This window comes from Sminthopsis crassicaudata, chromosome 1 (genome assembly GCF_048593235.1).
Source record: "Sminthopsis crassicaudata isolate SCR6 chromosome 1, ASM4859323v1, whole genome shotgun sequence".
NCBI classification, from domain to species: domain Eukaryota; kingdom Metazoa; phylum Chordata; class Mammalia; order Dasyuromorphia; family Dasyuridae; genus Sminthopsis; species Sminthopsis crassicaudata.
In genome coordinates this window covers 4,373,570-4,389,698 of record NC_133617.1, presented here as the reverse complement: position 1 = coordinate 4,389,698, position 16,129 = coordinate 4,373,570, and the positions used below count along the sequence as shown (strand labels likewise).

General features: G+C 42.4%; 2 protein-coding genes across 4 annotated transcripts in view; both read right to left on the bottom strand.

Annotated features, from left to right (window-relative positions):
• The window catches only part of LOC141556434 (uncharacterized), a 50,826-nt gene extending 41,247 nt beyond the window's left edge, over positions 1–9,579 (bottom strand). Inside the window, exon 1 of one of the 3 annotated variants that reach the window (XM_074290553.1) lies at positions 9,490–9,579. The gene's annotated coding sequence lies outside the window, so the exon portion shown is untranslated. Of the gene's footprint in view, positions 1–4,030; positions 4,166–8,140; positions 8,236–9,489 lie in introns of those variants that run through there. The other 2 variants (XM_074290543.1, XM_074290535.1) reach the window with 2 other exon arrangements.
• LOC141556430 (uncharacterized) lies at positions 4,163–10,045 on the bottom strand. The gene is made up of 4 exons (XM_074290519.1): positions 9,490–10,045; positions 8,657–8,783; positions 8,141–8,236; positions 4,163–5,633 (listed from the first exon to the last, which is right to left on the bottom strand). Exons 1-4 carry the CDS (start codon positions 9,874–9,876, stop codon positions 4,204–4,206), a joined length of 2,040 nt encoding a protein of 679 aa, XP_074146620.1. The 5' UTR covers positions 9,877–10,045; the 3' UTR covers positions 4,163–4,203.
• Positions 10,046–16,129: the final 6,084 nt, after the last annotated feature.

The window sequence follows — 16,129 nt, the reverse complement described above, 5'->3', positions numbered from 1 at the left end:
ATTAAGAATCAAAGGGGGAAGGAGGAAGGGAGATGTTAGTGATCATCAAGTACCTAAAGGGCTGTGACATGGAAAAGCTATTACTGTTCTATTTGCCCTGAAGGAAAGAATCAAGGCAAAAGGTTGAAACTTTAAAAAATCAAATTTTGGCTTGCCATAAAGAAAAACGTTCCTAAAAATTAAAGTCAGTATTTTTAATATGGATTGGCCTAGATGGTTGCTGCCATTCTTTTCAAATCTGAGATTATGTGACAATGGTCAGAATTGCTGGTGATAAATTGATAAAAACTTTGAAATGTCCATATGTCTAATGGACAAATATAAACATATAACAGTTTGCAGTCTACTCAAAGGATGCACAGGAGAGTAGATCTAGGATGTGCATGTGGAGGAGGGCACCAGCAACAAGGGAAAAATCTGGAAAACCAGCAACCAGGAAAGCCTCTGGAAGGAGACACAAGGCAAAGCCTTGGAGAGAGCCAGAAGTGAAGAGGTAAATATGTGGGGTACAAGGGAGAAGCCTGTGAGAGGACATTTCAAGAAAGGACTGTTGCATATGGGCAATGGCAAGTTGGGCTAGAAATGTGTATATAAATGTGAAAGGATGTGGAGAAATGGGAGGAGCAATACAGGAGAGGTTTCCTTCTCCTGGGAGAGCTTCTAGCAGAAGCTGGATGCCCACTTGCTAAGTATGTTATAGGAAAGATTCCTTTTATGTATTGGTTAAACTAAAGGGCCTTTGAGGGCCCCTCCAATTCTCATTCTATGGCTATAACGGACAAATGTCCCAATTCTTTAAAAAAGAAAAAGTCTGCAATCATAGACCTGAGCAATCAGTTTGAATTCCTGTTGACAGGACCATCAATTTAAAGCTCATGTTATAGATGAGGAAACAGACCTATTAGTTATGACTTGCCATAGGTCACAGGTGGAAAAGTTATAATTAACACTCAGGCCCTGTGACTTTGGGGTTAGAACTCTCTCTACTTTACCATAATGCCCCTCCCAGCAAAATTCTGAAAAGTTTTGCTTAAAGAGTAGTTAGTAAATACCTAGCAAAGGAAGCAGTGAATACAAAAAGTTATCCCAGTTTCAAGCACTGGTCTTGCCAGGCTAACCTCATTTTCTTTTTGAATAGACAGTTTGACAGACTGGGGGAAATTGTAGGTACAGTTCATCTGGATTTTAGTAAAGCTTGTTATCATGGTGGAAATGACGATGACGGGGAGATGTGGTGGGCCACATGATCATACAAACAGGTGGATTTGGAGCAGACTGAATGGCCAGGTCAAGAATCGTCATTAATTTCAACAACAGCTTCAGTTTTCTGGTGAAGCACCCTGACATTTGGGCCCAATCCTGTGTGTGTTGTTTAACTGCTTTAGCAGCACCTTGGGTAAAGCACAAACACATGATGATCAAACACACAACTGACAAACTGGAAGGGAGAGCCAACACACTGGGCCTCAAAAGGCCTTGGTGGGGAAGGGACATTGTTTTGAAAAGGGCCTTGAGATCTTGCTACACTGTAAGCTTGGTGTGAATTAATAATGTGGCAACAGATCTGGCAGCTAAAAATGCTAGACTCTCCTAGGTGAAGAAGCACTACTCCAAGGCACGAAGATGTATTAGTCCTGCTGTACTCCGTCCTGATCAAACCACAGCTAGAACAGTCTACAGTGTTCAGTTCTGGATATAATTTCTTTGAAAGGACATTACTAAGCCCAGAAGCCTTCAGAGAAGGCCCACGAACACAGCACATAATTGTGTCAAAGAACTGTGAATGTTTAGGAAAGAATTGGGTCTTAGGGAATGAAGCAATATGACAGCATGGCTTCAAGTACTCAAAAGGGCTGTCACACAGGAGAGAAAATCAGCTTGATCCCTTGGTTCCAAGAACAATGGGTGAACAAAGAAACCGGTGCAAGTTTGATGAAGAAAAACTTTTCTAAAATTGGATTTCTTCAGAAGTAGAATGGGCTGCCTTGGAAATAATAGGTTATGGCCCACTGGAAGTTTTGAAGAAGATACTGAGTAAGCCTGTGTCAAGATTGCCACAGTGTGATGCTAATTTGGGTCTAAATTGGACCAGATGGTTTTGAAGTCCTTTCTAATTCAGAGATTTCAGAATTCCACAAGGAATTTTATCTAGGCATTCAAATGTCATCATAATATATCACATAGTAAATTCATAGCACTGTTTATGGAGAGACTTTAATAACTCATACTCCCTGCCTTCATAATACTTAGAGTCCAGCAGGTAGATGACAAATAGACAGTTAAACTAGAATGTAAAATAGTGTACATATTAGAAAACTGATTTTTTTTTAAGCACCAATAATTTTTAAAAAATTAGACATTGATTCATTGGGGAATATGATGAAAGTATTCTAATTTTTTTAAAATTATGGTGGCAGCAACATTTAATACAGTGCCACACACATAGTAGACAATAAATGCTAATTGACTTGACTAACAATTCATTTGGAAAAACAATGAATGATAGCATTAATGTTTGGCTTTAAATGTCTTGTATGAAACTAGCAAAAGACAAAATAAGGGTTTTTCAGGTACAGGGTACATTGTCAAAGGAAAGGCAGGAAGGTACATATCATATTGATAAAATATCAAATAGTGCAGATTGGATTATTCAGAGGGCAGTGTCATGAAGATTGGGGAGACAGAAACTGGCATTTGATTCAGAAGGAACTTAAATATTCAACAAATGAGTTTGAAAATTACTCTAGATAATATTGAAAGATTATTTTGAACAAATTAGTCAGGATTAGGTTCTAAGGAAGGTTAGTCTGTTTATGGTTGAGAGGGGCAGGAAATTAAAGGGATAAGAGAGAAGAAGGAATAAAAGGAAAGCCATTGCTCCAGTGGTCCAAAGAGATGATCATGAAGGCTTGTATTTCAAAGAAGACAAAGAGGTAATGCAATAGACCTTATTAAAAGAGTGAAAGATACAGAAGGATTAAGAGTGAAAGATACAGAAGGGTTAAAGAAAAACCAGCAAGGCTTAGAAGAGGAGAAATGGTGTGAAACAAGGAGGTAATCTGAACCTAAATTGTGAAATCAGATTACAGTAGCCTAAAGTCAGGGCCATTGGGAAGTGATCCATGAAACATTGGAAGTAAATCAGATTCCTAAGGGGATTGCAAATAGCCAGAGAATAAGCCCAAGGGAAGACAGAGAAACTGTTGATGGAAGTCATCTGACAGAATTTGGTGATTGAAGAGAAGGGAAATGGGAATAGCCAGGCAAGGTCTGAAGGATATTCAGATGTGTCCCTAAATTTAGGAGGATAAAAATAGTAACTTAATTAGGAAGGGGCTGCAAATTCTTTAGAAAGATTAAACCAATCACCGGAATGCACTGAAAAGGTTAATAAGAAACCTGTAGCAATAGATCTAGTTTTTTCCAGAAATTTAGCAGAAAGGGAGAGAAAAGAAATAAAGTGGCAGCTGGACATATAAAAGCTTATTCTGATTGGGAACACATGCAAATGGTTTAAGTAGCTGTGAAGGTTCTAGTAGAGAAGGATGAAATGTTACTAATAACTGCTGGCATTTATATAGCACACTAAAGTCTACAAATTACTTTTTACATGTATATTATACCTTAATTATAGGCATATTATACCTAAATTGATCCTCATAGGTACCCCAATTTTCTAATGAAGAAACTTTCTCACAGTCACATAAGCTAGACATCCATCAGTGGAATCTGAACTCAGGTCTCATACTTTCCAGATTTAAGAAATATGAATAAGTTTCTGAAATAGGGAAGAAAGGTGGTATCAAGAATGCTGGAGCATCAAGGATGCAGAAAGAGGAATCAGCTTTAGGGAAAAATGCGATATCTTTCCCCCGGTTACTAGGCAGTCCACCAACCAGTCAATACATTAAGCGCCTATTATGTGCTAGGCAGTGTACTAAGTATTGGGGATATAAAAAGACTAGAAAAGAGAAAGCAATAATGACACAGAAGTTTTCTAAAGAATAAAACTGAAGGAGTAAGCTCCTACCGGATAAACACCCTCTGAGAAAATTAGGAAATTCATCTGCAGTGAGTCTTGGCATTGGGTGTGAGAGTTGTCTGGACACTAGAGAAGAAAAGGTTTAAAAGAACTGTTGGAATTGAAAGAAGCATTTGCTTCATCTATAGTTTTTTTTTTTTTTAATATGCATTCTGGAATATTCAGCAAAGTGTATGACTAAAATCCTTTTGATTTTCATTATATTCGTAAACTTTTATTCCAGCATGAAGTCTCTGATGGCAAGTGAGATGTGATCTTTGGCGAAAGGCCTTTCCACATTCGTGACATTCATATGGCTTCTCTCCAGTATGAATTCGTTGATGTTTGGTAAGCTGTGTCTTCTGACAAAAGGCCTTCCCACACTGTTTACATTCATAAGGTTTATCTCCAGTGTGAATTCTCCGATGTCGAGTAAGCTGTGTTCTCCGGCTAAAGGCCTTCCCACATTCATTACAGTCATAAGGTTTCTCTCCAGTATGAATTCTTTGATGTCGAGTCAGTTTTGAACTCTCTCGAAAAGCCTTTCCACATTCGTTACATTCATATGATTTCTCTCCAGTATGAATTCTGTGATGGTAAGTAAGGGAAGAGCTGTGTTTGAAGGTTTTCCCACACTCATTACATTCATATGGTTTCTCTCCAGTATGAATTCTGTGATGTGAAATAAGAGATGAATTATGTCTAAAGGTCTTCCCACATTCATTACATTCATAAGGTTTCTCTCCAGTATGAATTCTCTGATGTCCAAGAAGTTGTATGCTTTGGCCAAAGGCCTTCCCACATTCGTTACATTCATAAGGTTTCTCTCCAGTGTGGATCCTGAGATGGAAAGTAAGGGATGAGCAGTGTCTGAAGGTCTTCCCACATTCATTACATTTATAGGGTTTCTCTCCAGTATGAATCCTGTGATGAGAAGTAAGAGATGAACTGTATCTAAATGTCTTCCCACATTCATTACACTCATATGCTTTCTCTCCAAGAGGCATGATTACATGATGCTCATTAAGTTGTGGGCTCTGGGAGAAGGTCTCCCCACAGTTACCAGATTTATTTTGTTTCTCTCCAAAATGAATGCTGTGATATGAAGCAATAGATAAGTTAGGGTATGTGGCTTTCCCACATTTGTCATATTCACAAAGTTTCTCTTCAATACAATTTCTTTGACATTCAGTAAAGTTGGAATTATGGTTAAAGGAATTTTCACATTCATTATATTTGGAAAACATCTTCTTTGAACTAATTTCACTGCTTCTACTTAAGTCTGAATTGAGTGAAGAGCTCTTTTTGTCTGAATCATACTTGTAGAGGCTTTTTCCTATTTGTTCTTCCTGATACAGAGAATGGACTGACCGGAGACTGAACCTTCTGCCACATACATTACATTCATTGTCCCTGACAGTATTCAAAGAGTTTTTCTGAATGACTTTTACTTGCTGAAAATGTATCTCTTCACTATCCTGTTTCCTCTTTAACCTGGCATTACGTTCATAAGTTTCATTAGAGTCACAGGTGTCTTCTCTTGAGAGTCTTTCCAGAGATGACAGATCGATAGAAATGCCCATTTTGGGAGTTACATGCCTAATGTCCCAGTCTGAAAGAAATAAAATATGTCAATATCCTCTGTACCCAGATGCCTAAGTTTTCTCATCTGGATCTCCTCCAAAAACAATCATGATAAAGTGCCAAAAGACAGACCAAATACGTCTATTACTATGTTTATATGGTTATTTACAATTTTTAAAGGCTTTTTTAATGGTCTCAAAATAGTCTTATAAGAAAGTCAATTATCTCATTTTCTAAAAGAAGTTATTTTTCTAATAATCTAAATAACTCAGTGACTTACTGAACATGCCAATGTCTTTCAACTAGTTAAGAGCAGAGGGAGGAATCAAACTTGGGTCTCCTAATTTCCCTTCCAGAATTCTTTTCATCATGTCATGCTGCTCATCCACTATGAGGTAAATTTATAGTGTATACAGAAATGTTTATCAGAACTGTTGACCATCATTAGGGATAATATGAAGAGGATTCCTCCACTGAGCAAGAGGTTGGACTGGCTACATTCTGAGGAGTCCTTATTTATGACAGCCACTATGAAAGGAAGAACAAGGAATATTATTAATAACACTATGGTTTTTCTACATCCTTCTGGACCTCCCTCTGATTTTAGGCTTAAGAATGGCTCTCTCCCCTGTTCTATAGGAGATACCGGTGTCATGTGTCTATGTATCAGGGAAACAGCTCATGAAAAACTAAGTGGTCTAGTGGATGGAGCACTAGAACTACCTAAAAGGAAGCTCTTAATATAAATCTCAACCCATATACTTTATTATGTGACACTGGGCACATCATATAACCTCTTTGGGCCTCAGTTTGCCCATCTGTAAATTGAAGGGATAGGGAATGGAAACCTATGATCCTGTGACACATAGAGACAAAAATTTAAGACAGTCAAGTGATGTAAAAAGGCCCCTACTTAGGATTAAATGATTTCTCAATGCTTTAGTGAAAAAATGAGCACTGGCATGACAAGGTCTTACCATGGTGTGAAAGGAGAAAGGACACCTCCAAAAGTATATGGCTTTGACAGTTTTCGGACAGAGCCATGCAGACTCACATGAAAGTGGGAAAGAGAAAGTTGGACACAGAAAAGGAATCCAAAATGGAGAGAAGAGAGAAACTGTCATGAAAAGACGAGCTAGAATCACAATTCCCAAAATGCACATTGAAAAGCATGGGATCTTTTAAACTTTCAAGGGAAACATAGTAGATGTTTGTTAGCAAATTGCCTGCAAAGGGCTAGAGGTCATCAAATATTAATTCCTTTTGTGACACCTATCTTTTTGAAGCTAATTTTCAGTGGCTGCTGTGATAAAAAAGGAAGGATTGCGTGAAAATAAATGTGGAACGGGAAATGAGGGTGATAGAGTTCAATCTAATCCCTAAATTTGAGATGTATAATGCCCAATAGGTGTACACATCTCATTAATAAGTAATTGTAATTAGTTAAGAATAAAATAAAATTATTTTTCTTTCAGTTTGTGCCCATATTCTTTTCAAACAGCAACTGAATTGTTAGAACATTAATGCTTAATCAGTTCTTTGGGGACTAACTATTTAGCAAATGGGACCAGGTTTTGGAGACCTTTACTTGGATGGGAGACCATTTAGGAATACCAGGTGCTGTTTGTATTTCTAGACAGCATTTTTTGTTTGTTTACTTTTTCTCCTGTTCTTTATTTTTAAAAATCTATTGATTGCTTTATGAATCATGTTGGGAGAGAAAGATAAGAAAAGGGAAAAACTATGGGAGAGAACAAAAACAACAGAAAAAAGAAGTGAAACATAGCATGTGTTGATTTATATTCAATCTCCATAGTTCTTTTCCTGGATGTAGATGGCATTTTCTGTCCCAAACTTATTGGGATTGCTTTGGATCTAGATAACATTCTACGATTTACAAACCCTCATTCCCTCAAATGCCCTTTGGGGTGTTACTATTCAGAATTTCAGTTAAGTCTGACTCTGTGACCCCATTTGGAGTTTTCCAGGCAAAGACACTAGAATGTTTGCTATCTCCTTCTCTGGCTCATTTTGCACAGGAGGAACTGAGGCAAATGGGATTAAGGGATTTGCTCAGTCACATAGCTAGGAAGCCAGATCTGAACTCAGGAAGATGAGGTTCTATCCCCGGAACCACATGAAAGCATTTGGACCTCACTCATGATTTCACTGGGCTTCAGTCTAAGCTTATCACTCCGGATACTAAGGCCACTATGAACCAAGAAAGTTCAGGAAGCTCTGGGATAGGAAAGGGCCGAGAATACAGGGAAATATCAGGAGTTCTTTCCTTAATAAATCATGATTTGAAATTTATTGACCACTGGATTATTGATTCTCACCATTGCCGTTTTAGATTTTTTAGCCAAGACCAAAAGGCTTTATAAGCACTACTTTATAATAGAGTTTGAGATCTAGAAGTGGTTTTCCTCCTTCATTCCTCCCTTCATTCTTTTACTTTCCTTTATAATCCAGGCGTTTGAAAGACCCGCTGAACCGTCACTGCCCAAGCTGCTCTGCCTGGCTGCGCTCACTCACCTGCACACCTGCACGTGGGGCCTTCGCCCTCTCGCATCCAAGGTGCTTCTCCTTGTTCCAGCTGGGCGATCACGTGGGGTTTGGACGTGGCAAGGCCTGCTCATTGCAAACAGGAAAGCGCAGGAGTCAGAAAGTCAACTTGGAATACCAGCCGAGCTCCTTTTGTTCTAGGGGCAGCCGAGAATTCTACAAAGGTTCTCTAGGGGGAGAAGTGGACAGAGTGGGCGGAGGGGATCTGGACTTGGAAAGAAAATGTCTCCAGTGGGAGGACGGAGACTGCGCCTACTGGGGAAAACCTGGGGCCTGGGAGGAGGGAGCAGGAGAGCGGCATCTTCAGTCAACACTAGCAAGGAGCCGGCCTCCAGGAGGTCAAAACCAGCACCGTTCTACCTGGGGAAGGTAGCACAAGCACCCGGCTTCCTTCTCTCAGGGGGTTAGGAAAGGAGGGGCGCCAAACACGTGACTGAGGGAGGACCCAAGGCCTTCCGGGCCAAATTCTGGGCCCCGGGCCCTCACCCAGGCAGAGCAGGTTCCCGTAGTTCTCCAGCATCACCTCCCGGTACAGCTCCTTCTGCGAGGGGCCCAGGTGCCCCCACTCCTCCCGGGAGAAGTCCACCGCCACGTCCCGGAACGTCACCGATCCCTGCAACAGCACAGACGCAGGCTTACCCAGGAGCCCTCGCTCTCGCTGCCCTCTGAAACGGGCGGGGGTGGCAGACAGCATGGGAGCGGACCCCTCGCCTCCGGGTGCCCCGTCTTCGGCTCATTTCTGAATCTCGGAACCAAACAGTAGTCCTCTGGGCTCCGCAGGATGTGGGAGCGATCTGAGGGCGCGTGCGGTTAGTCCCCACCCGTCCCGGGCTGCCAGACTCCCATCTGTATCCACCATACGCCAGCCGAGCAATAACCAGCAAGCACTTATTAAGCACCTCCTGTATGTCAGGCTCTGGGCTAAGTCCTAGGAATACAAAAAGGCCCCCAAAGCTCCGGGCGCGGAGAGGAGGAGCCTATAATCTAAAGGGAGGAGCAGGGAGCGAACGAACACACACAAAGTAAACTACGGAGGCAGAACGGCGCCCCCGGGCGGTGAGGAGGCGGGGCCGGCAGACAGGGAGGGGCCGACGGGTGGGAGGCGGGGCCGGGCCCACCAGCCCACACACTCCCGACATCCCGCCCGGCCGTCCCGGCCCCCTCCCCACGGGCCGGCACCTTCCCGCCGGGTCTCCGGTTAGCACAGCGCCTCCAGCGCCGCGGCCCCTAGGCTGAGCATGTGCCGGGCCAAGCTTTATACGGTTCCCTGCGGGAAGGGCCACCCTCCCCTCCCCCGACGGACACTGGCTGTCCCTCACCTGGGGGTCCCCCATCTCCCTGCGGCTCCTCCAAACTCCGGCTTCAGGGCGGGTGAATCTGGGCGGACAAAGGGCAGGCCCGGACACTTCGCGCCCGCAGGCCGGCTCTTCAGGACGGCATCTCTCCGAAAGCGGGACCGGCCCGGCGGAGCGGCAGGCCGAGGGCCGAGCCTGGGGGGCAGCCCCGAGGAGGACTTTGGGGGTAGCTTCCCAGTCTGGCTGCTCTGCCCGCCCCAGACCTGATCTGCACCGATGATTGGCTCCCAGAACGCGCCCCCCCCCCGGCCCCGACCAATGGGCGAGACTCAGGGGGGACGGCGCACGCGCAGATGTCTTCCCAGCCGGCGCTCCAACTCCAGCTCCCAGCGGTCCCAAGTCTGGGCTCATTTACACCCGAGAAGGCTCCCAGGAGTCCAGGCTTCCGCCCCGGCTACGAATGAGAAAGGAGGGGAAGAATCCCGAGCGCCTAGCTAAGCAGGGGCAGGATGGGGCCGTCAGCGCGTAGGGGGGAGAGGTCTGGCTCGTTACGGAGCGGAGGCGGAAGGGGGTAGTCTGGAACAACCTTCTGCGCATGCCCATGAACCCCTGGCCGGCCGGCATAGCCGAGAGGGGCGGGGCCTGAGGGCACGAACCCGCAGTCTTCCCGCGTTGTTCTTTAAAGTCCTCTTCCATCCCCACCCGCTGACGTCCGGGGCCCCATCACTTTCCCGCCCCTCCCCCCAGCACTTCTGCCTGTGTCTGGCTTCTTAGAAGAAGGCTCGCTTCTCGGAGAGCTCCGGGCTTAGTCCGGGACACTGATTCAGTCCAGCTCTTCCCCGGGACATAACTCCGAGGCATTCATGTCCGCCAACTCTTTTACAGAGGGGGAAACTGAGGCAAGCAGGGGGAGGCACTTCCCGGGGTCACCAGCCAGGAGGTGACCCGGTACCGGGCGTGTCCAGTCTCCTACTCGTTTAGTGGCGTCAGTTCTCGGACCTGCGGTCCGTCTGAGCAGAGCCCGAGGCGCAGCAGCCACGGGACCCTCCGGCCATCCGAGCCAGCCTCAATTTCTATATCCAAGTTGTCAAATCTACTTCTCTACTTGTATAACCACCATGCTAGTTCAGGCTCTTATCTTATTGCCTGGATTATTAAAGGAGCCTCCTAGTTTGATCTCTCTCCCTCCAGTTTTCTCTCTCCAACCCAATTTTCATACAGTTTCTAAATTGATAGTTTGGATATAGGATAACTTTGATCTGATCTTGTAACTTCTCAATCTCTTAAAAACATTCAAGATCTTCCTGTTTTCTTTGATATAAAATATAAAATCTCTAGCCTGACACTTAATTTCAACTTTCATCTCCCTTCAGAGTTTAATTTCATTTCCCCCCAAGAAGACTAGCCTGTTAGAAAATCCCTGTGAACTTCTAGCTTCCATTTGTTTCTTTTACAAGTAGTCCCCCAAATATGGAATGTACTTTATTATTTCTGCCTCTTAGAATCCTTAGTTTCCTTTAGCTGTGTAAAGCACATTTTACATATTACATGCAGGAGGCCTTGCCTGATTATCTTTCTTTCTTGAAATGATTTCGACTAATTTGATATCTGCTTGTGGACATGATGTAAATAAAATATAAATTTTTTGACAGCTTAAACTTTTTTGTGTGTTATTAACATGATTACTTACACATAAATGTTTATTGAATCAACTTGATTTGAAATGAACCAAGATGGTTCATAATTTATTAGCTCCTTTGGAGTTAATGCCACAGGAAGGTCATTTGAAGGATGTTATTTTGATAGATATTGTTGTTGTTTGTCCTTCTTGCTCAAAGAGTACTGGAATAGCGCGCATTTAGGGTTAGGGTTACCCGACTCTAACCCTGCGCCTCCCGACTCTAACCCTAACCCTAACCCAAATCAAATCAAATTAGCATGTTTCTGAAAGGACTCATTTGAAACAGGTGTACATCAATCCATCAATATGGGGGGTATTACACATAATCACATAAATTACATAAGCACGTAGTAATATAACACAGGCTAGTAGTGATGTAACAAATAACATGAATCAACATGAGGAATTATACATATCCATAAGTCCTAGAAATGTCCAAAAGAAATCTATTGTTCATTAGTTCATGTGCCAGGAATCCAATAATTCTTGCAAGTTTTGAAGTCCTGCAATAGTCTCATCAACCATTTTTCATCTCAAGGAATCCAATGATTCCTGCTGGTTTTCAAGTCCTGCAACAGTCTCATCTTGTGTTAGGAAATCCAATGATTCCTGTAAATTTTGTTAGATCTCCTTTGTTTTCAGATTTTTTTCTCTTTTTTCTGTTTCTCTCTGATGGACAAGGCAAATACAGCTCATTGGCACCCATCTTATTCCTTCTCCATCTGTAGAAATACAAGCAAACCCTCTTCCCCAAGCAGTTAACCTATCTGGTCCCTTCCATTCACCACTTTTTGGATCTCTCCACATCACCTGGTGATTACATTGGAGCTGCTCATTATATTGGAGCTGCTCTCAATGGACACTGCCCTTCTGTTAGGTTAAAAAGCCTGTATTCTCCCCAATTGTAATCCTTTTCTGCCATGTGATTGCTTTTTGGCTGGTTGATCACATCAGAGCCCTGACCTGCTAAAGATTCTCTTGTATAAACTCAGCTGCCATCATTCCCCATCTGTCTTTTGTATGATATCTTGAAGCTGGGTCCCTATCTCTCATTTCCCTGGGTCAATCTACATTCTGAGGCCTAGTGGAAGCCCTTGTGGCATTTTGGACATAGGGTGTTAGGTCTTCTCTCACCCTGTCTTCTCACTTTAACTCTTTGTCTACACTGAGCTCTCAGATGTCCTATTTTTTCACACCAAAAACATTGACAAGTTTCTTTAGAAGTCCCTTGCCTAGAGGGATCCTGTCTTCCCATGTTCATCATAATCTGGGTATAATAAGCACTTGTGCCCACTATGGCACAGTGTCTTATGATCTCCTCTAAAGGAGCATTTTTGTGGAGTCCCCATATAATTCTTCTGCAAACCTCATTGGCATTTTCCTTAATCAGTTGTCTTATCATTATTTCTGTAGCTGAATTTTCTCCAATGGTTCTTGTGACAGCTATTTGAAAATGTCCCACAAAATCTTCAAAGGGTTCATTGGAACTTTGCTCTATTTTTGTGAAAGCTTCCCCTGGATCTTTCCCTGGGAGGGAAAATTTTTATAGCAGCAGTAGCAATTAGTTTGTAAGCTTATGGGGTAATTACTCTGTTCTGAATTCTCTCCATACTGACCTTCACCTGCTAGTTGGTCAAAAGTGATTTGTATGTTAACTCCAGTTTGCTTATTTCATTGGGCTTGAATCCTATGTAATTCACGATACTCTGAAAGCCACAACAAATTTTGTCCAGGTTCTAAACATGTCCTTGCTATGGATTTCCAATCATGGGGGGTTAAAATTTCATAAGCCAAACTCTCTAGTAACATCTTAACATAAGACAATGTAGCCCCATAAAGAGTGCAACCTTTTTTCAAATCCTTGATTTTTTCCAAATCAAAAGGAGTATATCTTCTCCTTTTTTGACCTGAAGAGTCAAGCTCTTCAATCACAGGATATGCATTTATTTTCAAATCAGATCTATCCTGTTCTTCTCTCTGAGCCTTAACCAATGCCTTTTGTAATCTTGTAATAAACGTGCTTCATAGGTGGTGCTGATTGTGTCACTGCCTCTCCCTCTCCTCCTTCTCCCTCCACCCATGAAAGGTCAATTGATGGAAATAGATCAGGAGATGGGAAATGCTCCTGCTGTGAAGTGCCACCCTCAGACTTGTACTTACCTCCATTCTTATCTGATTCTTCATCCTTTTCACCTAGTTTATTTGGAACCTCCCCCTCCTGCTCTTTCTTCTATAGTTATTCTATAACTTAATTTCCCAAAGCCAGTTGTATTAAATTATACATATAAAGTGTATCTTTGGAAGTTGAGTCAGGTCCATTTTCATTATAGAATTGACATAGTTGCTCTCCTACTAATTTCAACTCCTCTAAATCCCATTTTCCCCCCATAGAGAACCAAGGAGATGTGTACTGTACAGTTTCTAAAAGTTCAGTGATCTGCTCCCAAATTATTATCAAACCTTGGCTTTTCATAAGTCTGACAATGCTCTCTACACATTTTCCTTTTATTGCAAAAGACTGTTTTCTAAACATCTGTCCCATTTTAGTTGAAATACTACTTTAGCTCTTTAACAAAGTTTCCTTGTTGTAACCCTAATTTCTGGGTCACAAATGAAGATTCTTGGCCCCACATTGGGCACCAAAATGTAATCTTTTCTAAAATATAAAGTTCCCTGGGAGCAAGTTTCTTGGAGGGCTTTGGGGGGCAGCCTTCCTTTCAGTTCAGTAATTACAAGTGCAGCCAGGGATTAAAATCCAAATCCTTTATTGTCTCTTCAAAGTCTTATCTCCTTCACTTGGGGCTCAGTTTTCTGGAGGCCTTCTGGATCTTGGTTTCAGTGTTCTCCACAGGACAGCCTGCCATCACTTCTCTGATCTTCCCTCGTTCTCCTCGACTTCTTTCTCTGGCTTCTGAATCTCCCAGACTTCCAAAGGTTTGTGCTTCAGCCTCCAGCCACAACAAATGTGGACAATGGAATGAAGCCTCTGAGAGCTTCTAGTGAGCTTGTCCCTTCTGGTCCTGACAGCTCCTCCTTATATGTTCCACACTGAGTATACATCAATGATTATATCACTAGAAAACCATTATTTGTTGTAAGATTAAATCAATACTAAACTAGAATTAACCACTGTCTCCTGTCTCCTTAATTCCACTTACTTAGCACCTTGTTTCAAGTTCTGGCCCATAACAGGTATGGTTGTGTTTTAGTCACTTTTTGAAAAGCATAATTCTAAATTGCTTTCCAGAATAATCAAACCAACTCAACATTCTGTCCCTCAAATATTCGAGTTGAGAATGAAATTTTTATAGGTCAGAACAAGGGTGACTCTTTAGACAAATGAGGAATGAGGAATCCCCTATGACTCTGTTGTCAATAATTTTGCATCAGTTAAGTTATTGAGGACCAATCAGAGGAGTTTATTGTGTCCCTTCATCAAGGGGCAAGGGCTCAAGGCCACCTTCATCAGAGCTCTCTTTCTAACAAAGGTCTGTATTTAATCTCTTCAAGTTGACTAGAGTGACTCATTAAAATGTTGAGGAGCTCCCTTGGGGCAGCTAGGTGGCACAGTGGATAGAGTACCAGCCTTGAATTCAGGAGGACCCGAGTTCAAATGTGGTCTCAAATCCTAGCTGTGTGACCCTGGGCAAATCACATAACCCCAGCCTCGGGGGGGTGGGGGGGGGAATGGTATTTCCCCTTCAGAGACATTTTACAAGGTTGCATGAAAATCAGGACAACATTGGCTAGGTAAATTTATCTTTTTTTTTTTCCCCTTGAGGCTTAAGTGACTTGCCCAGGGTCACACAGCTAGGAAGTGTTAAGTGTCTGAGAACAGATTTGAACTCAGGTCCTCCTGAATTCAAGGCTGGTGCTCTATCCACTGCGCCACCTAGCTGCCCTGGCTAGGTAAATTTATCAAGGACATTTAAGTATGTTCTTAATATCATCTTTTATTTTCTATGAGCCATTTTTTTACTCTGTTCTTTCCAATGCAAAGATCCACGTTTGTTCCTTTGACAGAGACCAAAATGGATCCATGACCTCAGTGATTTGGGAGTTCTTTCCCATAATGCTGGAATATCTAACACTTAGCATAGCTCTTGGTACCAAGTAGTACTCAATAAATACATGCTGCTGATTCACCTTCAGTCTAGTGAACCCCTTATCTTATGCTTTACCTGTTTTGATGGACTTGTTGCAGAAGCAAGCTTTGAGTCAGTAGAGGGGCTGCAAATTCCTCTAGGCAATCTATCTTGCTGTTCTCCATTTTAACTCTTAACTTCTCACCTGTCAGTTCCACATCTTCACACTGATGGACAAGCTCTGTAGACTGTCCATCCAAAGGCATGTTGAAATCTGGACAGTTGACATCTTTACTAGGTATTTTCTGTTTGCTCATGCCAAACTTCTCGGAGGGATTACAGACCTCCTCCAGAAAGGGCTGCAGCTCCTGGTGCCAGCTGCAAACAACACTGCCACTGGCAATCCCAATTGCATTTGGAAGAACTACTCTGATACCTATAGAAAATCTCAAGTCAGGATTGTCCCAAGTCTCTTCCATCATGTTGGTGAATACCTTGGATGAGTAGATATCTCCTGTTTTATCCTTCCTTTGATTTAAAAAATAACCTTGTTATCAGAGGAACTGAATCAAATGCTTTTTGTAATTCCCAAGCACAGTATCATCTTATATTCTTTCTGTCTTCTGGCTAATTGCAGAATAATCCAGATACGCTGATGAATATTGCTTCTAAAACCAGCCTCATCAATAGTGGATTCCATTCACATACACTTGAATTTTTGAATCTTGCCTCAAACACTGATTAGCAATATGGCCCTTTGTGAGCCATTTTCTTCATCTCTAAAATGGACATAATAGTAATAGCACCCACCTCACAAGGTTATGACAATCAAATGTGTTATATGTAATATTTGAAAATCTTTGATGTGCTATGTAATTGTGAACTGTTATATTCATAG